Source organism: Malania oleifera, chromosome 1 (assembly GCF_029873635.1).
Source record: "Malania oleifera isolate guangnan ecotype guangnan chromosome 1, ASM2987363v1, whole genome shotgun sequence".
Lineage (NCBI taxonomy): Eukaryota > Viridiplantae > Streptophyta > Magnoliopsida > Santalales > Ximeniaceae > Malania > Malania oleifera.
This window is the reverse complement of record NC_080417.1, coordinates 58,900,572-58,926,050: the sequence shown is the minus strand read 5'-3', so window position 1 is coordinate 58,926,050 and position 25,479 is coordinate 58,900,572. Positions and strand designations below refer to the sequence as shown.

Sequence of the window (25,479 nt, the reverse complement as noted above, 5' to 3'; positions counted from 1 at the left end):
TAGTTTAAAATACAACTGTAAATCTGAGTTTTCTAGTTACACATAATTCGAATATTATAATAAAACTATTGCTGCACTGTATATCCGTATATATATAAACAACCGTGATAATACCCTAGGAACTGAATGTCAAGATTTAACCCCTCACGACAAGGTTGTGCGACCCGTAGGTGGGACTTAACTTTGGTTGGCCTACCAAGCAAGTCAATTCGAATCTCTACCAATCAACAATCAGGCCCACTGTAGTCTCTCCGGGCACGATACTACTCTACCTCGTCAAACTAGCCACCTCAACCCAACTTTCTAGGGAGACTACAATCTCTCTTGGCACGATAAATGGAATCCACACACTATCTGAGATATGTGGTTGCACGCTGATCTGAAATAGCAATGGTACCGTGCTCTGCTTTCTAAATTTGACTGAATATTTCCACAGGGTTTGATACTATTTAGTACTGATATATATATATATATATATATATATATATATATATATAATTATCTTACTATTTTTTTCATGATATTGAAATAACCATAACATTTCAAAACTGATCTCCATGATCTGTATACCTAGCAAAATAACTAAATAATTGAATAACTGAATAACTGAGTGTTGTGGTTCTATAGTCATAGCATTCTGAAAAATACTATAAACTATATTTTCTGGAAACTGCATATGGATATCTTCTGCTAGTATACTGTAAAACATGTTATTTGTAAAACTGTATTGATACTTTACTAAACTATTATGAACTCATGCCACACAATTAAGCAATTAGATTTTCATGCTCTAAAATATGTAATTCCTACTGTAATAATAATAATAATATTCTAGAAAAACTAAATAATAAGCTGATATATATCTATATACATAATCTTCTGATATACTTTCTAAAATCCCTAGCATAGCACATTTCCCTTACCTATCTTACTGTGAGACTAGCCTCCACTCAACACTCCACTCTCGCACCCTCGGTGTACCAACCTCAAAAACCTGCATTTATATACACATATTCTCTAGTAAATCAATACACCTATAATTTCTGAAATTGCCTATTCATAAATCTCTTAAACTATAATTTACCTGGGTTCCCAAACAGATACTTGCTGGGCTCCTCACCCATGACTATAGGGGCCCAAAACACCCTATTCCTAAAAATATGTCACCCCAAATTTATTCCAGAAAACATCAATATATTCTCATAGTATACAAAACTTGGCCTTAAATAATACTGGTAATACTAAAAATACCTAAAAATCTACTTACCCTAATTTTAGAATGGTTTCCAAACTGCTCAAATCAAATTTCCGCTCTAGTTAGGTTGTAGAGAATCTCCCAAAGATCATTCTGGTAGCTTTTGATCGTCGAACCAGGGAGAATCAAAGCCAGAAATCTCGAAAGAAGTGAGAGGGTGCATTTTCTAGAGAGAGAAAATGAGGGAGAGAAAAAATTTTCGCTGAACAACCCATTTTTTCGTATTTATATATGGCTAGCCACATGGCCTCGTCGATGAACCACGTCACCTCGTCGACAAGTCCAAGAAGGCGGTTCATCTACGAAGATGGTGCCCTCATCGACGAATTTCAGGCCCTGAAAATAGCCTCTCAGTAAATTCTCGTCAACGAGGCATGCATCCACGTCAATAAGCCCAAGCATACGATTCGTTTTCCCCTTCTCTTTTCTTTATTATTTAATTCCAATAATTATCCGGGCTATTACAACACCTCTCTATAGACTCAACTCTACAATAATGGCTTTCTCCACTAGTTTCGCGAAATCCTGAATTTGCAAACATGTCATGTGCTCATGAATCCTTTGATTCAAGCCCCTTTCAAACCATCTCGCCTTCTGGTATTCATCTGGAATCATAGAAGGTGCAAATCGAGATAGTTCTACGAACCTAGTAGTATACTACTGAACAGTGAGACACCCCTGAGTCAGGTTGAAAAATTCTTCCGCTTTTACATTTCTAGTGGTGGCGGGAAAATACCGGTCGTAGAAGACCTGCTTGAAACAACCTCAGGTCATCGCTATAGGTACCGCTTACAACAGCTTCACTACGTGGCACCACCATTCAACTTCTCCCGCCAACTTAAAGGTGGCGAAAAGAACCTTTTGTTCCTTAGTGTAGTTCAACACTACTATTATCTTCTCCATCTCTTGCATCCACGTCTCAGCCTTAATCGGGTCAGTACCACCCTCAAAAGATGAGGGTTTCAGACGGGTGAATTGATCAATTGTGCAACCCTGGTGCACTAGTGGGTATCTTGATCCCCTGAAGTCCCGTCTCATCTCTTCCCTAACCTAATGAGCTATTCCTTGCAGCTGTCAAGAGGTGATGATCTCATCCCCGCTGGAAGCTCCTAACTCGCTTCCTCCTCCTTCATCCACTCCTTTGCCTCTAGGATCCATCCCTGAATATATATAAAACAGAGGCAAGTTTAATATCTCTACATCTTAATATAATGAAAAAAAATCATAAAACAAGAAACCAATTTAATATCCAAATTCTAAATAAAACATCTGATATCCAATTATCCGCAATCATAGTAACCTTCAAATTCAAATTCCAAATTTTTGTTTCTCTGCTTGGAAACATCACCGTCGATGGATTTACCATGGTTTTCTGAAACCGTCGACTGATTCAGAAAATCACATAATTCTGTCAAGGAATTTCTGTGTCCAAGCTACGAAACAAACTCAAACTCCTATCAACACCCTAATCTACCCATTCCTACCCTTATCACACTCAAACTATACTCTGGTATTAATCCTCCAAAATTCTGCAAGACCGTTATGCTCTGATACCATTTGTAATGCCCCAAACCCACCACATGGGGCCCGGAGTGTTATGAGACCAATCATACGTCTTTGATACCATTTACGCAACAGAATCAATTAAATAACCTCAAGAAAAATACTAGAGTTCTATATTTACATATGCAGACCCATAAAATACAATCTCATTCCTCACAATACATAACCAGGATAAAATATATTGAACATAAAACTATACACATAACCGTTCTGGTATCCACTCGCAAAACTAACCCCACCTTGGAGCTATCTAAGCTTGATCACCTGGAAGACCTGAAAAGATTAAATATTCACCGAGGTGAGACACCTCTCGGTAAAGAAGAAATAAGTTACAATAGTGTGTGACTGAAGTGTTTAATCTATAATTACAAAATATACATACAATTGTATTTCACCACCAATAGCAGCCAAGAAGACGCATTCATAATCACACCATTGTCAATTTCTCTATCACCCAATCACATACACACATACATAATCATTTTTACTAATAAATTCCAAGAATAGGGAAGTCAACCCGCCCATACAAGTGGATTCCCTCTGCTCTAGTGCTAACACCAGGGCACTCACCATTCTCAATAAGCCCTCAGGTTATGTATCCAGGTAAAGTCTCTGAGAATAGGGAAGGTCACTCGCCCATACAAGTGGCTTCCTACTACTCTGGTATCCAAAAATAATTACCAGAGTACTCGCCTTCCTCAGCAAGCCCTTGAGTGGAGAATTTAACTTTACCATAAATGCTCATGCAATTAAAGTTACACATATCCAATGTCATCATTTCACAAAGTTCCACACATATACGCATACCACAACCAATACACACAGGATAATATGTACAATTTTCATTTACACCAACACAAGGTTCATATGCACACAGAATGCAACGTCCACACAGGACTAGTCCACACAAGACTATTATATATATAACATACATATCCACACAGGGCTGGTCCACACAGGACTATCATACATACAACATACATGTCCATACAGGATTGATCCACACAGGACTATCATACGTACAACATACATGACCACATAGGACTAATCAACCACACATGTTACAGGGTCCACACAAGACTAATCATCACACAGATTACAACACATACCACCCTATTCATGGTAAATAGGTAAAACAAACTCCTCATACCACTGCCAATGTTTTACCCCCCCCCCAATATAAACGCCCATATAACAACCTCCTCATACCACTGCCAACGTTATATGATGGTTTAATCAGGTACGATATAATGACCTTCTCATAGAACTGCCAACATTATATCGAAATTTACTTGAACCACAGCACAAATCAATAGCAAATCCAACCACTCAAGCACATCCACACATCTACTACAGTATACACAATTAAATAGTATCCACAACCAACCAGTATTTTTAATCAAATGAAATTCGTAGTCCAGACAGTATTCACAATCACACAATAAAACATAATTCCATAGTATTCGCAACCATTTGATTGTCATCTGAAGTCTCTACTTCAGTCATCTGAACTAAAAAGTTCAGTCATCTGAGCTTATTAAAATCTGTTTTATCAAAAAGCATTCTTTAAAACTGTTTTGCTCTCCCATGAATTTTATAAAAACTTAATTCAATATATTTAAATAGGTCTTTAAACCTTGATAATCTCTTAGAAAAAGCTTCAAATATATTTCAAAGATATTTTACCTTTTGAAATACTTACAAATATGTTTTCTAAGCCTTCATGCTTGAGTTCTCTTTGCTCTTGAGATTCTTTGAACAATTTGCTTAAGCTTCAAATATGCTAGACCCTTTTTGGATCATTGAGAAGTTATCTTCATACTTGACTTATACTTATTCTTCTCTTAAACCATACTTGAGCTATATTTGATCTTTTCTTTGAGTCACACTTGATCCATATCTCCTAAAACACCAAAACTCAACCTTTTTCAAGTTAAATCATCCTTTGTTTGTTATCACCAAAACCAATTGAAAGACCTTATTAGGCCAACAATCTCCCCCTTTTTGATGATGACAAATAAGGAGTAAAGATAAAAGGTTTATGTAAAATGAATTACTCCCCCTTACTATGAACATTAACAAGCAAGTCAAAAATACTCCCCCTTGCTAAAAGCCATAGAAAATTTTTAAGTTCATATATCCATGTAGTTCATAAATAACCAAGAACCAGGTTCACAAGATATGTTGTAGTTTATCCATCAAGATCAAAATTTATTTATCAAGATCAAATTCACATATATGATTGTAGTTCATTTAGCAGTATCAAGTTCATACATAGCATTTATCCATTTAGCCTAAAAATATCATTTTTCAAGTTCACATGTACTTTTACATAATCCATTTACTTTCAATTTTTATCTTTACTAAGTTTTTATCTTTACTAAGTGTTTTTCTTTACTAAGCACTACTCTTTCTCCCCCTTTGTCATTATTCAAAAAGAATAAGTCGATTATAAAGAACCATCAAAAGTCATTCTCTAAAGAGATAATATATATATAGGTTCCATACAACAAAAAGTCACATTGTAGTAGGAGTACAGATAATTTAAGATACATAAGTTGTGATTCTTTTAAACAAAAAGTTACATAGGAACCTAAACAAAAGAACATCTAGCTTTCCTAGTCTTCTTCTTCAGAGCCATCTCCTTTCTCTTCTTCTTCTCCTTCATCTTGAGTCCCTTCTTCTTCATTATTTCCTTCATCACCTTCATCTTCAGAATTTCCTTCTTTCTCTGTAGAAACATCATCATCATCATCACTAGTATTATCATCTCCACTCTGAGACGCAGAGCTAATGTCCATGGGATCACTGCTTTTAGAGGATTTGGCATGGTATTTTTCCATATGAGTGACCCATTTGTCAAGTGATGTGATCTTTTCTTTGATATTCTGAAGACGAGTGCGTACTTTAGAAGAGAAACTAGAGAAATCTTGTTGAAATGAAAAGAACCAAGAAGGTGCTTCTAGAGATGAGCCAAGTTCTTGTGTGGAAAAGGATTGAGCAGCTGTTGATACTGGAGCAAAAGCTGAGGCTGAGGCTGAAGCTGAAGCTGCTGCAAATGCAGGTGGTGCATGTGTATTCTTTGCAGCTTTCAAATACCAACCAGAACTTCCCTTATCATATTCCATTTGTTTGAGATAAGTTTCATTAAAAAGATCATATCGAGTCCTTTTTATAAAAAACTCAGAAACATTGGTAATGTTAAGTTGAGTAAGGAGGAGAGTAAGAATTCCTCCATAAGGAAGAATAACTCGATTGGATTCCAACTTGGTCCACATCCAACGAACAATCAAACTAGCCAAATCTAATTTCTTGCCTTTAAGTAGACACCAAAGAACAAAGCATTTGATATAAGAAAGATGATCAAAAAAGCCTTGTTTTGGTAAGATATTATTTGAAAATAACTTATGAAGAATTTGGCCTTTTAAATTCAATTGCTTGTACAGTGGAGGATGTGCAAAACAAACAGGCTCATGTTCCATAATCATGGGAAGAAATTCTGTGGGAGTGAATGCTTGTTCTAGGATCCAAGACTGAGCAAACACAGGACTATTAAAATCTCCTGGAGTAATTTTGAAAATGGGAGATAATATTTCAGAATTCAATAGTATTTTCTTTCCTTTAACTTCTGAAAAGAAAATCCCATGTTTATATTGCATATTTGCATAGATGATTTTGACTAGATGAGGAAAACAGCCCTTGGGTTGTTGAGTGATAAAGTCATACCATCCAATATCATGAAACAAGGTAAGGATATCCAGAAATTCAGTGACAAAGAATGATACATCCAAGACTTTACCTAAGATTGGTTCTACAGAACTCAAGGAATTTTTATAACGAAGTCGAGCTCGAGGAGCAACTAACCATTTGTCAATATTTTGGGTTTCCCTCCCAAAGGAAGAACCTTTGTTTGCAGTTTGCTTGATTCGAGACATGGAGATACAAACTTTCAGAAACCCTAGATGTCGTGTGATGAATCTGAGTAGGGTAGAGGTTTCGGAGTGAAGGAAAAGTGAAGGAAGATGAAGTGTTTGAAGTTCGAATGAATGAAGCAAGGAACTTCAGAGGTCTGAAGTTAGGGTTTAGTGCGCTGGAAATATATAAATCTCGCAACTTCAGATGTCTGAAGATAAGTACAGACATCTGAAGTATTAAAAACCTGGTAAGTTTAAAAGTCAATATGAGTTCAGACGTCTGAGGTCCTCGGTTAAGTCATCTGAACTCTTCTAGTACAGTGTTCAGACGTCTGGGGTATGAACATCAGACGTCTAAAGTGTATATGAATTCTGGAATTTTACTTTTAATACACTTCTCTGCTATGAATTAACCCATACGTAGAAATCTTTCTTCACTTAGAGGTTTTGTAAAAATATCAGCCCATTGATCACTTGAATTTATAAATTCAAGAATGATATCTTCTTTTTGGACATGATCTCTCAAAAAATGATGTCTTATGTCTATATGCTTAGTTCTTGAGTGTGAAATTGGATTTTTAGATATATTTATGGCACTTGTATTATCACACTTTATCGGAATTGTTTTATATTCTAAATTAAAATCCTTTAATTGTTGTTTCATATATAGGATTTGTGCACAACAACTTCCTACAGCTACATATTCAGCTTCGGCGGTTGATAAAGCTATAGAATTTTGTTTCTTTGAAAACCATGACACCAATGATTGTCCTGGAAAGTGACATGTGCCACTTGTAATCTTTCTATCAATCTTACATCCGACATAATCAGCATCAGAATAACTTATCATATTAAAATTCGTGTCCTTTGGATACCATAACCCTAAATCAAGTGATCCTACCAAGTACCTAAGAATTCTTTTGACAGTTGTTAAGTGTGATTCCTTGGGGGCTGATTGAAATCTAGCACACATACACATACTAAACATAATATCTAGTCTACTAGCAGTTAAATATAATAAGCTACCAATAATTCCTCTATAGAGTGTGATGTCTACTTGCTTTCCTTTTGCATCTCTATCAAGACTTTTAGTTGTACTCATAGGAGTTCCTATAGGTTTACTTTGTTCCATGTCAAACTTTTTTAGCATATCCTTGATGTACTTAGTTTGATTTATGAAAGTTCCATTTTTATCTTGCTTTATTTGTAGTCCTAGAAAATAATTTAACTCCCTCATCATACTCATCTCAAATTCTTTTTGCATACATATGGCAAATTCTTTACATAGATCTTCATTTGTTGCTCCAAATATAATATCATCCACATATATTTGAACTATTAGCATATCTTTATTTTTGGATTTAATGAATAAGGTTCTATCAACTTTTCCTCTTGTAAATTCATTTTTAAGTAAAAATTTACTTAATCTCTCATACCAAGCTCTTGGAGCTTGTTTCAAACCATAAAGAGCCTTTGTCAATTTGAATACATGGTTTGTATTTTTAGAATTTTCAAAACCTGGAGGTTGTTTGACATACACTTCTTCATTTATATATCCATTTAAAAATGCACTCTTTACATCCATTTGATATAACTTAAAATCCTTATGGGCTGCATAAGCTAAAAGTATCCTAATAGCTTCCATCCTAGCCACAGGTGCAAAAGTTTCATCATAATCAATTCCTTCTTCTTGATTATACCCTTGAGCCACTAGCCTAGCTTTATTTCTTATAACAACTCCATTTTCATCCTTCTTGTTTCTAAACACCCATTTAGTTCCTATAATTGATTTATCTTTAGGTTTTGGTATAAGTTCTCATACTTGACTTCTTTCAAATTGATTTAATTCCTCTTGCATGGCTATAATCCAAGAATCATCATTTAAAGCATCTTCAATATTTTTAGGTTCATCTTGGGACAAAAATGCATAATGATTACAAATATTTTTTAGTGAGGCCCTAGTTGTTATCCCTTTTGATGTTTCACCAAGTATTTGTTCTTTTGGGTGATTTTTGTTATATTTCCATTCTTTAGGAAGATTCAAATTTTCTGTAAAGTTTTCATTTGAGGCATCATTATCCTTTTCTTCTTTTATTTCAATGTCTTTTTCTTTTTGAGACATACCTTCTTTTTCATCATTCATATCTTTAATGTCACAACTATTTGATTCATCAAAAGCTATATGAATCGACTCCATAATTGTAGAAGTTCTTTTATTATAAATCCTATAAGCTATACTATTTGTAGAATACTCTAAGAAGATACCTTCATCTGACTTTGCTTCAAATTTTCCTAAATCGTCTTTAGTATTTAATATAAAGCATTTACAACCGAAAACATGAAAATAGGAAATATTAGGTTTTCTATCGTTCCAAAGTTCATATGGAATTTTATCTATTTTTGACCTTATTGATACCCTATTTACAATATAATATGCAGTATTTACAGCTTCTGTCCAAAAATATTTAGGCAAATTATTTTCATTTAACATTGTTCTTGCCATTTCTTGTAAAGTTCTGTTTTTCCTTTCAACAACTCCATTTTGTTGTGGAATTCTAGGCACTGAAAAATTATGAGTTATTACATGTTCATTACAAAATTTATCAACTTCTTTATTTTTAAACTCGTTCCTTGGTCACTTCTAAAGCTTGTTACATTGTAACCTTTCTCATTTTGTAATTTCTTAGATAAGTTTATTAATTGGTTACAAGCTTCATCTTTGTTTGCTAAAAAGATTACCCAAGTGAATCTTGAATAATCATCTATTATAACAAAAGCATATTGTTTTCCACCTAAGCTTAAGGTTCTAGTTGGACCAAATAAGTCTAGATGCAAGAGTTCTAGAGGTCTTTTAGTGGATATATTTTTTTTTCTTCTTAAAGCTTCTTTTTACTTGTTTTCCCATTTAACATGCATCACACAACTTGTCTTTTATGAATTTAGTATTTGGTAGTCCTTTTACAAGATTTTTCTTAGATAATTTGGATAATAGATCCATGCTAGCATGACCTAGTTTCCTATGTCATAACCAACTTACTTCATTCATAGCTGTTAAACAAGTTACGTTTTGATTTGCTATTTTCTCAAGATTTATACAATATACATTATTTATTTTATAAGCCATAAACAAGATTTCTTTATTTTTGGGATTTTGGATAACACATTTTTCCTTCATGAAGATTACTTCAAACCCTTTATCGCTTAATTGACTAATACTTAAAAGGTTATGATTTAGTCCTTCCACTAATAACACATTATCTATAGTGAGTGAAGATTCTTTACCAATTTTTCTGATACCAACAATTTTACCTTTGGCATTGTCGCTGAAGGTGACGTATCCCCCATCCTTTTATTTTAGAGTAGTGAACTTGGTCTTGTCACCGGTCATATGCCTTGAGCACCCGCTGTCCAAGCACCACTTGTCCGTTGTCTTTGTTGTCCTAAGGCAAACCTACAATGAGGGACACTATATGTTAGTTTTTGGTACCCAAATTCTTTTGACTTTCTTTATTTTGTTATTAGTTCCACTATTTTCTTTCCATTCTCCTCGAACTTTAACATATTTTCTTTTTAATGGACAATTGAACATCACACATGACCTTTAGTATTGCACATATAGCAAATGGAGTGTTCATGTTTGTTATTTGATGAAGTACTAGCATAAAACTTAGCTTCCTTAACAAAATATCTCATGTATAGCTTTTTATTCCTTTTATTTGCTTTACCGTTGAAGGCTATTCCTTCTTTGTTTCCATGAAGCCTTTGTTGTCCAATCATCTTTTCAAAGTTTTCTTTTCCTTTGGTAAAATCATAGATAATCTTTTCTTTATCATTAATTATCTTTTTGAGTTCATTTATTTCTAAATCTTTCTTATTCAAGCCTTCTTTATGAGTTTTATCTAACTCTTGTTTTACTATATTTATTTCTTCTTCCAGCTGCTCATTATAAATATGTCTTTCTTCTTCAATAGCTTTGAATGATTCAAGTTGTTTTACTAGTTCTTGATTTTGATCTTTCGAAGTTATATTTCTTTTAGACACTTTTATAAATCTTTTATGTAGTGAGTAATTCAGTTTGTAATTCCTCATAAGAAGGCAAGCTATCACATTACTCATCACAAGACTCATTTTGGGATTCAGATGAAGGGTAGTAAGAATTTACCTCTTCATTGTTTGCCATAAAGCATATATTTGCCATCTCTTGTTCACTTGATTCGATTTCAGTTTCGCTGGAGGTCGAGTCATCCCAAGTAGCTTTCATTGCTTCCTTTTTTTTCTTCTTGTCTTTCTTGAATAATGGACAATCCAGTTTGATATGCCCTGCCTTTTTGCAATGATAACAAATTGGTACTCATTCTTACCTTTACTTTTTTTTCTACTTGTCTCTCCTTTTTCAGTTTTCTTTTTATTAAACTTTCTAGGAAACCTTTTATTTCTTCTATATAATTTTCCTAGTCTTTTAGTAATGAAAGCCAGCTCATCTTGATCTAAGTCACTTGTTTCGCTTTCTTCTTCACTAGTGCTATGGCTAGATGCTTTTAGAGTTATGGATTTTTTATGCTTAGGTTTAGGATTTCTTTCTTTCAATGTCATTTCATATGTGAGAAGTGAACCTATAAGTTCATCCAATGAAGTAGTTTTTAAGTTTCCACATTCCGTGATGGTTGTGGCCTTTGGTTCCCAAATAGAGGGTAGGCCTCTTAGAATTTTTCTTATCATTTCATAAGTAGTATAGGTTTTTCCTAAGGCACTTAAGGAATTTATTATGTAAGTAAATCTAGTGTACATGCTTGATATTGTTTCATCAGAATTCATTTTGAATGTTTTGTATTCACTTGTTAACATGTCTATCCTATTATCTCTAACATCAATAGTTCCTTCATAAGTTACTTCTAGTTTATCCCAAATCTCCTTAGTTGTTTTGCAGGTCATGCCTCGGTTAAACTCATTAGCATCCAATGCACAATATAACGCATTTATAGCACTTGCATTTATTTGAAGCATTTTATAGTCTAGGTCAGTCATATCTTTCTTTTCTTTTGAAATATGTTTTCCATCAACTATTTTAGTGGGGATAAGATTTCCATCCATAACTACTTCCCAAGCTTTCCAATCCATGTGTTGGAGATATATTTCCATTCTCTTTTTCCAGAATGTATAATTGTGTCCACAAAAGATTGGTGGACGAGTTGAGGATTGGCCTTCACCAAAGGGTGCTACTCCAATGTTTGTCGTTAGATCTTTTTATAGTTTCTTGTTAGGAATTTCTATAACTTGACTTTGATACCAATTGAAATTAGGAATAGCTTCCCAAGAGGAGGGGTGAATTGGAATCTTTTTAATTTGATGATATTTAATATTTTTTTAAGATACTAAAGAAAGCACAACAGATATTTTATAAGCACACTTTAGAATACTTGTAATTTAAATGAACAAGACAATCAATAAACTTAAAATAATTCAATCACTCAATCAAGGATAATTTTGCTTTTGTTGATTTCCCTGTGAATGTTTATCACCTTCTTTGAATTAGCTTTTAAAATGCGCTTCTCTTGATTAAGATTTCTGCAGATTAACCAACGTACTCCCTTTTGGGTTCCGCAAATGGTTAATTGAAACGTACTTTCTAAATACCAAGAGTCTTGGTTTCTTTCTCTTTGGAACTTGTTACTTGCACTTTCAAATCATACAACACAGCAAGTATAGTATATAAAATAAAGAGAAAGACACAAGATTTTTTACGAGGTTCGGCTTCAACACAGCCTGTGTCCTCGCCCTTGGCAAAATACCAAAGGTTTCCACTATAGCAGTTCCGTTATCGGGTGGAACAACACCTGTTTACAACCACTCCTTTGGTCAAGGCTAGAGCCCGCCTTCTCCAAACAATATGCCCTTGTTTGGTCAACGTTCCAACAGCCTGGAATCGTCCAAAATCTACAAGTGAAATATCAAAATTTGGTGTACAAGAGAAGCTCACACAAAGAGCAGATTAGTACAAATCAAAACTATATACTTCAAAAGATAAAATATCAAGAATGAAATAAACTTTTGAAGCTTTTCAAAGAATTCACCAAAATCCTTTTCTCCATATAAGAAATCAGTAATTCTTCAGGATTTGATGAACAAAATATCAGAACAACAATTCTTTCAACTTTGCAAGAAATTGAGTAAAAAAGATTTTGAGAGCAAGAGAGCTTTGAGAGAATTTCAATGCTTGGGATGAATTTTTGGTTCACAAGAACCATGTATTTATAGGCTTCCAAGTAGGTTTCCTTGTTGCAAGAGTTTCCTTAAAGAGTTTCCTAAGTTGTTAGAAAATTTGGGTTTCAAACGGCTACAATTTAAAAATAAGAGTTTTAAAATTTTTGCCCGTTAAACAGTGTTCAGACGTCTGAAGTGTCAAGGTCAGTAGTCTGAAGTTCCTTAAAGCCTTAAAAAATAGAACTGGATACAAATTCAGATGTCTGAAGTTAGGGTTAAGAGGTCTGAAGTCGCAAGTTCAGACGTCTGAACTTGCTACTGCAACTCTCTGCCTGTTCTAGAAATTCTTCAGACGTATGTACTTATTTTTCAGACGTATGAAGTAATTCTTCAAATGTCTGAACTTAAAGTTCAGTCATCTGAAGTCTCTACTTCAATCATCTGAACTAAAAAGTTCAATCATCTGAGCTTATTAAAATCTATTTTATCAAAAAGCATTCTTTAAAACTATTTTGCTCTCCCATGAATTTTATAAAAACTTAATTCAATATATTTAAATAGGTCTTTAAACCTTGATAATCTCTTAGAAAAAGCTTCAAAATATATTTCAAAGATATTTTTCCTTTTGAAATACTTACAAATATGTTTCCTAAGCTTTCATGCTTGAGTTCTCTTTGCTCTTAAGATTCTTTGAACAATTTGCTTAAGCTTCAAATATGTTAGACCCTCTTTGGATCATTGAGAAGTTATCTTCATACTTGACTTATACTTATTCTTCTCTTAAACCATACTTGAGCTATATTTGATCTTTGCTTTGAGTCACACTTGATCCATATTTCCTAAAACACCAAAACTCAACCTTTTTCAAGTTAAATCATCCTTTGTTTGTTATCACCAAAACCAATTGAAAGACCTTATTAGGCCAACAGGTGGTATCAGAGAAATTTAAGCGAAAATTTTTGTGTCATCACAAAAATGCATATGCATACTAGGACACAAGAGTATATAGGATTTCACTAAGTCACAAACTCAATACTCATGGTTTTCAAAGATAAACAAAGATTTTGACAAAAATATCCTATAAATATGTTTTCATAAGGGACAAGTTTTCAACATCTTAATATTGCAAACTTTTAAATACTTGGTTCCAGTTGTGTCAAAATGAGTTTTATGTCCTAAAGAGTCAAGAAAGTCAAGTATATTTTTATAAAGGACATACTAGCATATAAGATATCAAAATAAGCTTTCAAATGCATTTTCAAACACAAGATATCTTATGTTCAAATGAAACTTCATAAGGACAAGTTTTAAATCAGATTAGTGTTATGATCTTTTACAAACTTGGTCCTGGTTTGGTTTAAAATCTCAGTTATGCACCTCTCAAATTTCTTAAACACCCTTCAGTATTTGGAGCATAACTTTTTCTAGGGCGATCTTGGTGTCAATGGAAAGTTAAGAAAAAAATACCACAACTTTCATATTGAAGGCATTTAGGGAAAAACAGTCAACGATTTCAGAAAACCGTCAACGATTTAGGATGGAAACAGAACACCAATTGGCAAAAAATGACTAGTTTTCAAAATAGCTTTTTATATTAAATGCCCAATGGCCATAAAATGGTTAGTTCGCCCCTTTGCCTATAAATATGAGTCCATAGACTTGTTTAGCAATGGTTTTGATGGTTCTAACATGATTTTAGTGATTAATATCCTTTGAATACAAAACCTAAGCACTTTGCATTTTATTTCTTCATATCAAGTGCTCATTTTCTCTCTTACTCTCTAATCTTGTTTGATTCATTACTTGAGAGAATAGTGTGAGGATTGTGTTGTATTTGATATTATCTCAATCAAGGAGCATTGTTGTATATTCATCTTCTTGTTGTAAAGGGATTGGTTCCCGATTGAAGGTTCTTGGTGAACTATTGTTGAAGGTTCTTGGTAGACCGATTTGCAAGGCTTTTCGGTGAACCTTGTAGCTCTTAGTGAGCATTGAGGGATTTGTTCACGTGTTATAAGGCTTCTCCGCCGATGAAGAAGTTTGATTGTGGATTGTGGAATCCTTGAGTTGTTCTCAAGGAGTGGACATAGGCTTGGTGCCGAACCACGTTAAAATACCGATGTTGAGCTTTCTCTTCTCTATACTCTTGAATTTGTGTCTTGTGCATGATTTACATTTTATATATTGTGATATAATTGTTTGTATCTTGCCAAGAATTTTATTTTGTAGATAAAAGCAAAAATACACGAAAGATTCCATTCACCCCCCCTCCAGACTCTACACCCAGGCCTACAAGGACCATTACATCAATGGTAACATTAATGGTTTCAAACAGTACACAATTCCGAAGCAAACTGTCGATAGTACCGTCAATGGTTACATCAACGGTTTAAGGTAGAACTGAACTTCAATAGCAAACTGTTGACGGTTTCATCGCAAGACTTGACCATTGTGGCACATTTATTGAAGATCCGATTCCAATCACCTAAAGATCCAATCTTATGGAATTCAAAACCTCATAACTGTATTATTCATCTCCTATAAATACTACTTTTTAATAGCCTAAGTGTTCACGTTGTCATTCTTTGAAATAAAATTACTCTTTCTCCCAAGTCCTTTGTTTCAGTTTTTCTTTACGGTATCAGAGCCATTGTGAACACTAGGCAAAAAAAAAAAATCACAGTTCCTATATCATTCAATCTTCTTGCTTACCTTCCGCTCCTTATGTGTGTGTGTGTGTGTGTGTGTGTGTGTGTGTTTTGTATACTTCTTGCCCTTTTCCATGGCTACATTATCCCTCAATGTTAGCAACATCATCACCCTTAGAATCACCCCAAACAATTATCCCTTGTGGCGTGAGCAAGCATTGGCTCTAGCCGAGAGCCAAGAATTGGTGGGGCATCTCACAAATGAAGAGTCTGCACCAAAAAAATACATCACACCAAATTCAAGCATTCCCATGAATGTAGAGGACATAACTCCTCAATTAACAGATGCTTTCATAGTATGGTGAAAGTATGATCATCTCCTTTGAGGGTGGATCATTAGGACACTGTCTGAGGAGACTCTCGAACTTGTTGTTGGCCTCAACATAGCTCATGCGGTGTGGGAGGCTTTCAAAAATGCATATGCCCAAGACTCACAAGAATATGAATTTACTTTACCAAGTTACATATATTAGGAAATAAGATCACACAACAATCATAAACCACATTCACACCTTCAAAGGTCTCTGTGACAATTTAACAGCAATTGGGAAGCTCGTTCCAGACCAAGAAAAGGTATTTTATCTTCTCATTAGTCTTGGTCCACAATATGAAGTCTTCACAAAAACTACGTTAAAGCTCTCGCAACCATCCTATTCTAAGTTGGTCTCTCAATTCCAAAATTTCGATCAAATACGCAATTGGTTTTCTAGCCACACCAATGTTCAACCCACATCCCTCACCCATCAAGTGGCATTTTATGGACAACAACAGCAACATCCCCAATCAAACTCTTCAGGCTATTATGAACCAACACAAAAATTCACCTCAACCGAACGTGGATTTCAGGCACAACAAAACAAGGACTCAATGCAAGCCTAGGAAAAATATACCCTCATTCAAATACAAAACGGTGTCCTCCACCACTAGGTGAACACCGCATGACACCTATCGAAAGGGACAAGTACTGTGACTAACAGTGTCAATATTTTGGCATGATGGGCCACATTGTAAGGATATGCTAGTGGGTACCAAAGAAATCATTTTATTAAGATGACATTGCTCGAGCACTTGCAGCATTAACGCTGGACAACACCATTGCAGACACAAAATGGACTACAGACATCAGTTGTTCCAATCACATGACCAGTAAGTTAGGTATGTTAATTAACCTCTGAAAATATTCTGGTTCTGACTCAATACTAATTGAAGATGGGTCTTCAATGCCAAATTTTGCCATTGGAAACTCTTATATAAAACAAAAGAAAAATTATGCCTTACCTCTAAATGATGTGTTATTAGTTTCCAACCTAACAAAGAACTTACTTTATGTAAGTCAATTAACCACTCAATTTCCTATTAATTGTAAATATTATAATGTTGATTTTTTTGTTAAGCAAAGGGAAACAGAACAAGCATTGATGACAGGGAAACGCAAGGGTGATCTTTATGTCCTACCAACTTCACTATAATTATATTTCTCTCATCGATTCAAATCCAACACTACAAAAGTTTGGCATCAATGCCTTTGCCATCCCTAGTTTTCATCTTTATAAAGGCCAAAAAATAAAGGATTAATTGATGTTGTAGGGACAAAACAAACCACAGCATCTCTATGATAGTTGTCAACTAGGAAAACTAAGTCAGATGCCTTTTTCTTGTTCAGAACATTCAAGTACTAGTATGTTTGAAAAAATTCATTGTAATTTGTGGGGATCTACTTCTACTCTTTTTATTAAAAAAATCAGATATTATGCTTGTTTGGTTGTTGATTTCTCTAAATATACATGGATTTTTCCTTTATGTCTAAAATATGATTTTTTTCAGTGCATATATAGCCTTTGAAATTATGTAGCTAGACAATTCAACAAGCAAATAATTTTTTTTCATTTAGATTGAGGTGATGAGTTCATAAATTCCAAATTTTCTACTCACTTTCTTTCCACAAGAATTGTGCATCAAATATCAGCACCATATACACCCGAGCAAACACGTATGGTTAAGAGACGCCATAGGACTCTAAGTGAACTAGGTATGACAATGTTATTTCATTGTGGTTCAACTTTATATTTATGGGTAGAAGCCTTCACTACCACTGTTTATCTAATGAATCAGCTGCCCTCATCAGCCCTCAATTTTGAAACTCCATATTTTGCATTACATGGAACCCATCCAGTTTACTCCTCACTTCGAACATTTGGGTCTAAGTGTTTTCCCTACACTTGGGACATGCAATGCCACAAGTTCGATCCTAAAACACTTCTTCTTCTTCTTTTTGTTGGTTACAGTGACCAACACAAGCCTTACAAATGTTTTCATCCATCAAGAAAAAAAAAATTTATCTCCTAGCATGTTGTCTTTGATGAGCTGGTTTTTCTTTATAAGTCTACACACACCACCTGCATGACAATAGCAATACCACACGTGATGTGAGTGGTGCATTACCAAGAGGAGGGTGAATTGGGTATTAAAATTTTCTTCCTAGGTTAGGTGTGTTCATTTCCAAACCGCAGCCAATATTACACAACCTAGGTTTCTCTAAGGAATTACCAATCTAAATATCAACATACAGAAATATTTAAATCATGCACAGCATTCACAATAAATCAAATATGAACATACATGTGCAAGAGAGATAAATAGTAAAGAGAAAGAGAGAGAGAGACACAATATTTGTTATCGAGATTTGACCAATCTTGCCTACATCCCCGCCTCAAGCCAACCAGCTAGAGGATTCCACTAAATGTTCACTTAATCAGGAGGAGCGACGCCATTTACAATACCCCTTACAAGGTGAAGTCTCCTCAACTCACTTACAGGTGAAGCCAAACCTTGACACCTTACAAGTTGGTGCCTACCTAGCTCAATTACCCGGGTTAAGCCAAACCAGTTCTCCTTACGTGGTGGATTCTCCTAAGCTCACTTACCGGGCGAAGCCAAACCAGTTCTCCTTACGAGGTGGAGTCTCCTCAACTCACCTAACTAGGCTTGAGCCAAACTAATACACCTTACAGGATGGTGTACTTCCTCTTCAAGCCACGCCTAGAATACAAAGATATGAAAATTAAGTTTGCGTACAAATAAAGTGCTTCTACAAAAGTAGAGATGTACAATTAAATGCACTCTCGTATGATATGAAATAAAAGCTAGGTAGAGTAAGTATATTTTCTCAAGAATATTTTCCAATCTTTGAATAAAATATATATAATAATATTTTCAAAGATTTAAACCCGATGAATATTTCTCCAAAAATATTTTACAATAAGAATGTAGAAGAACCTAGGGTTTTCTCCCAAGGCCTTTTTGCAAATGAAGAGAAAAATGATTTTTGAGTAAAAATGTATATGAAGATAAGTGCTCAAAGATTCAAATATAATCAGTGATTTCTCCCTCAAAGATTTTACCAATAAATGATGCAAGGAGAAATTTAATTTTTGCTCACAAGAATATTTGCAATAAAAACAAGATAAGATTTTAAATCTTACAATGGGAGTGCTCAAAGATTCATTAGCCACAAGGGCTTCCTCCAAAAATATTTACCAAGAAAAATATGTGGGAGAAACTCTAGGTGTTGGTCTAACAAGGCTTTCGAATCTTATTTTGATGATAACAAATCAAGGAAACCTAACATGTTTGATTAAGTAATGATGTTTCAAGTAACTCAGGTATCAAGATCAAATGATCCAAGTGACCAATATCAAAGTGTTTGACAAAGTCTGTTAAAAGTTCGATCTTAATGTGACAAGATTTCATGAAGTTAAAGATGAAGCTTAATGCCAAGCTCAATATGAAGAATGGAAGCTATACATGAAGACTTAGTGATTAGAAGAGCCATAATTTTTTCAAGAAGTCTCATGTAAGTACTTCAAGCATTTCAATATGAATGATTGAAGCTCTTAGGTTTTATTATTGACTTAGAGACCACATTCTAAAACCCCAGAAAATATTTTCAAAAGTCTCAAAGCCATATGGCAAGTTTAAAAGTTCAAAAAAGTTTTTGGAAACAAAATTTGTTGACCTTATAGGTCACGCCCGGTTTTGATAATGACAAATACTCCTGTATTTAATAAATATCCAGTTCATGTGCAGGTTCATATTAGCATATCATCAAATGGCACGCGAAAGCTCAAAGCTTGAAGACAATCCAAAGTGTTTTAACTGGAGTGGATTCATCATTTGGGCATCATAGGCACCACTCCAGGGATAAGGTAAGGGGAATAGATTATGTTAGTTATTTTTAGAAATTTAATCGATTAAAAAGGAGTATGTGATTATATGATTTTTCTGAATATTTAGGCATATGGGTATGGTGATTTGGATTATCATATATGTATTTGGGAAAAACTAAAGTGATTAGGGTAATCATCTCACTTTTCTTATTAAACATGCACTTTGAGTTATATAAAATTATGAAGATGATCATACCATTGTTTTTAGCGAAATATATTTTTCTTGGACAGTTAATAACATTATAAATTATCACTCAAATTGTGTGGCTTGAGGAATAATTATGATACGATAGTTTTATACTAAGATACGATATGACGAGTTATGATATGATGATTTTATACCGATTATGATATGATAGTTTTATTTTGAGACACATTATAACAGTTATGCGTGACGATTTTACACCGATTATGATATGACGGTTTTATATTGAGATATGAAATGACGGTTATGACAGGATTTATACTAACTTGTGAATATGGCATGTTTTATACTGAATTGTGAAATGAGATCATGTTACTATTTTATGTTATAAATAGTATTATATGGTATAAGAACCTTGATGGACCAATTATGTTAAGAGTACGGTACCGTTGCTAGTATGATATGTTAGTGGAACCACACTATTCTAAGAGTGTTGGTGGTTGGATAGTCGATTGGGTTTGAGAAGAGTAGAGTACCCCCCCTGAAGTCCGGACCAGGCTAGGTAGGCCAGTTGTACTTACAGACGATTATATTTGACTTAGCCTAGTGGTAGGCCAACCATGGCTAAGTCCAGTCCTCAAACCGCACAATCCAACCATGTGGGGTTGTTACATGATGATATATGATTGTCTATTCAGGGAAATTCTTTTATGTATATATGATAATTTACGTACATAGAGAAATTTATTATGACAAAGCATGTTTTTGAAAAGAAAGTATGTATTTTCAAATGTATAGGTTTAAGTACAGTTTTACATGATTTCTCAGTTAAAGTTAATTATTTAATGGATGCATTTTTACTACACTAAAACTCAGGTTGCCACACACTAATGATAATCTATTCCGTCTTACTGAGAAGTTTCTCACTCCAATAATTTCAACATTTCAGGGAATACAAGGAACCGAGCCTGAAGAGCTCCGGGGCAGGACTAGATAGTATTATTTAAAGTAAGTGCATGTGAGACACTGGCATGAACATATGTGTATATAGATATGATTTGTTTATTTGGGATATATTATGGATGCTTGGAGATACATGGGTAATTATGAGAAGGTTTAGCATCTGGTATAGTTTTTGTGGTATGAAGTATTTCCGTTGCATGTTTTAAATGAATTATAAACAGTTGTACCCGGTACCCCACTTCGGGTTCAGGTCATTATGGTTATTGTATCAGGGATTATGTGTATTATGGTTGTTATGATATGAGAAATTTTTGGGGCGTCACAGTTGTGGTATCAGAGATTATCAGGGATTTATGTATGGAAAAGTAGCACTCTGGGCCCTACTAGGTTCGGGACGCTACAGTTGTGGTATCAGAGCCTAGGTTGCTAGGTTCTGTAGACATTAGCGGATAACAATACCAGAGTATAAGAATGAATTTTGATGAGGGTAGGAAATGGGTAAATCAAGATTTTAGTAATTCATTATTGGAGATTAAATAGGAATTACGGGTTTTGTCTCACAACCTAGAGGCAGAAATTCCATGACAGTCTTCTGTGAATTTCCTGAAACAACGATTTTAGGAAAGTCATGGCCAATCATCGTCGATATTTGTTTCTAAGCAATAAGACTGAACCTTAAATTGGAAACATAGACATTAAGTTGGTTGGTTGTATAAGGGTATGATATATTTTATATAGTTTCTTAGTTAAATGATTGTATCGATTCAAATGCCGGAGGTAGTAACAATGTGGGGGCTTCTAGTGTGGATGGCAGTGATTCTATTTCAGTGTTGCGTAGTATAGCCCAGCAGGTCATGGCAAAAATTGCAAGGAACTCAGGGGAACAGAACTGCCCACCAACTCACCAGGGATGTACTATAGAGCAATTTACCCGTATGAATCCCCTTACTTTCTCAGGAGGAGTAGACCCATTCATTGCAGAAAACTGGGTCTAGGAGATCGAGGAAATACTAGTAGTCCTTCCCTACACCGATGAAAAGAAAGTCTAGTATGCCACCTTTAAAATGACTCGGGAGGCTAAGCGCTAGTAGAGATCAGTGAAGTTATTAAGGATTAGAGACCAGGACCCATAGCCTTGACTTGGAGCCGTTCTAAGGAAATTTTCTTTCATCAATATTTCCCTGCTATCACTAGAGATGCTAAGGCGGAGGAATTCTTGAACTTGACCTAGGGGCATTTGAAAGTCTAGCAGTATGCAACTAATGTTGTTGAGTTGTCCCGCTTCACCCCATATACGGTTCCTGATGAGCTGAAGAAGGCACAGAGGTTTGAGAAAGACCTGAGATAGGGGAATTACAAGCAAGTGGTGGCTTTTCATGTTCAGAATTTTTCAAAGTTGGTGGATAAATCCACGGTAATAGAGACAAGTTTACATAGAAACGCAGGGGTATAAAGTCAGAGGAAGAGGCCCACGCCTTCTGAATTTCAAGCAGGTACTAGTCGGACCCCATGGAGGAGAAATAGTAATAGTAGGGGGCAGAGACAAGAATTGGGGATTCAAGAGTATCAAGGTACTCAATCATACCCTACTTGTCCTAGATGTAATAAGAGACGTGGGGGAATGTCGAGTTTAAACGAATTCCTATTATCGGTGTGGTAGACCCAGCCACATTACACGAGACTGTCATGCGTCGCTAGGCAATGCACCCACCCCTGATCATTACCAGGGAAACGACCAGGCACCCCAAGCCAACCATTAGAGGAACACTGCCTAGGCACAGGTTTATGCACTTACACCGGGAGACGCAAAAAGTACAGGTGATCTGGTGATAGGTACTATTTCTATGTTTTCAAATAAAGTTGTTGTGTTATTTGATTCAAAAGCAACACATTCTTTCATATGTCTGGGGTATATTATGTTTTTTGGGGTAGAAACTCAGCTATTAGACACCGATTTATCTGTAGTCACTTTAACAAGAACAATAGTGGTATGTAGAAAAGTGCTTAAAGATTATCCATTGGGTATTCAGGGAAGAATGCTACCTGCCAATCTAGTGGTCTTTGACATGCATGGATTTGATGTGATTTTGGGTATGGACTGGCTAGCTTCCAATTATGTCAATATTAACTATTATAAGAAAGAGGTAGTGTTCAGACCTCCTTGGGAGGAGGAGTATAGGTTTGTTGGGTTGTGCGTGCGTTCCTTACCACAGATGCTATCAGCTATATAGGCAAAAAGGTTACTCTTAGATACATGTCAGGGGTACCTAACTTGTGTGAAGGAAACACCAAGGGGGGAATTAAAGTTTAAAGATATCCCAATTGTGAGGGAATTCTTTGATGTGTTTCTAGAGGATTTACCGGGTTGCCTCCCGACCGTGAAATCGAGTTTTCTATTGACCTACTTCTAAGGACAGCACCGATCATTAAAGCTCTATACAGAATGACTACAGAAGAGTTAAAAGAGTTAAAGGAGCAGTTACAAAAGTTGTTGGACAAGGGATTTAACAGGCCTAGTGTGTCACCTTGGGGCGCACCAGTTTTGTTTGTTAAAAAGAAAGATGGGTCAATGAGGATGTGTATCGATTACCTGGAGATAAACAAAGTGACAGTTAAAAATAAGTATCCACTTCCCTATATTGATGATCTATTTAACCAACTCTAAGGAACACAAGCCTATTCTAAGATTGACCTCTGATCATGGTATCATCAGATGAAAATCAAGGCACAAGATGTTCCAAAGATTGCTTTCCGAACCAGGTATGGCCATTATGAGTTCTTGATTATGCCTTTCAGATTGACTAATGTTCCTGTGGCATTTATGGACCGCATGAACAAGGTTTTCCATGAATATATGGATCAGTTTGTGGTAGTATTCATTGATAATATTATGGTTTATTCAAAGAGTCCCGAGGAGCATAAGAATTTGAGGTTCGTACTCCTGGTGCTATGGGAAAAGAAGTTTTATGCTAAATTCAAGAAATGTGAATTTTAGCTTAAGAAGGTTGCATTCCTAGGGCATGTGAAAACCGGAGATGGTGTTTTTGTAGACCTAAGTAAAATAGAGGATATAGTGGATTGGACGAGGCTGAAGAATGTTCACAAAGTTAGAAGTTTCTTGGGCCTGGAAGGATATTATCGTCGGTTCGTGGAAGGGTTTCTAAATTGTCAGGTCCTCTGACACTTGATGAGGAAAAATGTGAAATATGAGTGGACTAATGATTACGAGTAGAGTTTTCAAGAATTGAAACAATGACTCGTCACTACTTCGATTCTGACTATTCCCTCAAGAGATGGTGGATTTGGAATTTATAGTGATGCGTCCCAGAAAAGGCTTAGGTGTGAAGTATGAGTGGATTGATGATTCCAAGCAGAGTTTTCAAGAATTAAAACAACGACTCATCACTACTTTGGTTCTGACTATTCCCTCAAAAGATGGTGGATTTGTGATTTATAGTGATGTGTCCTAGAAAGGGCTTGGGTGTGTCTTAATGCAATAGGGAAAGGTTATTGCTCATGATTCTCGTCAACTCAAGGAGTAAGAGAAGAATTATCCCACGCATGATTTGACGTTGGTAGCTGTTGTATTTGCGTTAAAAATTTGGAGGCACTACTTGTATAGTGGAAGGTGCGAGATCTTTACGGACCATAAAAGCCTTAAGTACTTCTTCACACAGAAGGAACTGAATATAAGATAGAGGAGGTGGCTGGAACTGATAAAGGATTATGATTATACCATCAGTTACCACCCAGGGAAAGCTAATATGGTAGCTGATGCGTTGAGTCGAAAGTCAATGAGTGCATCAGTATCAGCAGTGGCAGTTCCACATCAGATTAGGATGGATCTAGAAAGATTTGGTGTGAAATTGGTGGAGGGGAATCACCAACATTCATTGCCAATCTAGTAATTCAACCAACTTTACTAGAGAGGATTAAGACCGCTCAAATGAAAATACAGAGCTAGTGAAGATTATGGATAAAGTGCAGAGTGGACTAAGGGAAGATTTTAATATCTCAGATGATGAGGTTTTGAGGTTTCACATGAGATTGTGTGCACCCATTGATGCTGAGATTAAAAAAATCATTCTAGAATAGACACATCGTTCTCTCTATACAGTGCATCTAGGAAGAACTAAAATGCTTAGGGATCTATGAAAATCTTTCTAATGGAACAATATGAAGAAAGAAATTGCTCGGTTTGTGGAGCAGTGCCTAACATGTCAGTAAGTGAAGGCTGAGCATCAGAGACTAGCAAGACCATTGCAGCCACTTCACATTCCTAAGTGGAAATAGGAGCACATCTCCATAGACTTCGTTACAGGGTTGCCACCAGCACTGAATGGGCAAAACGCCATTTGGGTGGTTGTTGACTGATTGATGAAGACTGCCCATTTTCTTCCAATCAAGGTTAACTACTCCATGAATAAGTTGGCAAAGTTGTATGTTCAAGAGATAGTTAAACTTCACGGCATGGCAATGTCCATTCTATCATATCGAGACCCAC

The 25,479-nt window shown here is 35.3% G+C and overlaps 1 protein-coding gene across 1 annotated transcript; it reads right to left on the bottom strand.

Annotated features, from left to right (window-relative positions):
* Positions 1-5,436: 5,436 nt before the first annotated feature.
* LOC131164894 (uncharacterized) lies at positions 5,437-6,096 on the bottom strand. Its single transcript, XM_058122465.1, has one exon. It carries the CDS (start codon positions 6,094-6,096, stop codon positions 5,437-5,439), a length of 660 nt encoding a protein of 219 aa, XP_057978448.1.
* Between the last annotated feature and the right edge of the window lie 19,383 nt (positions 6,097-25,479).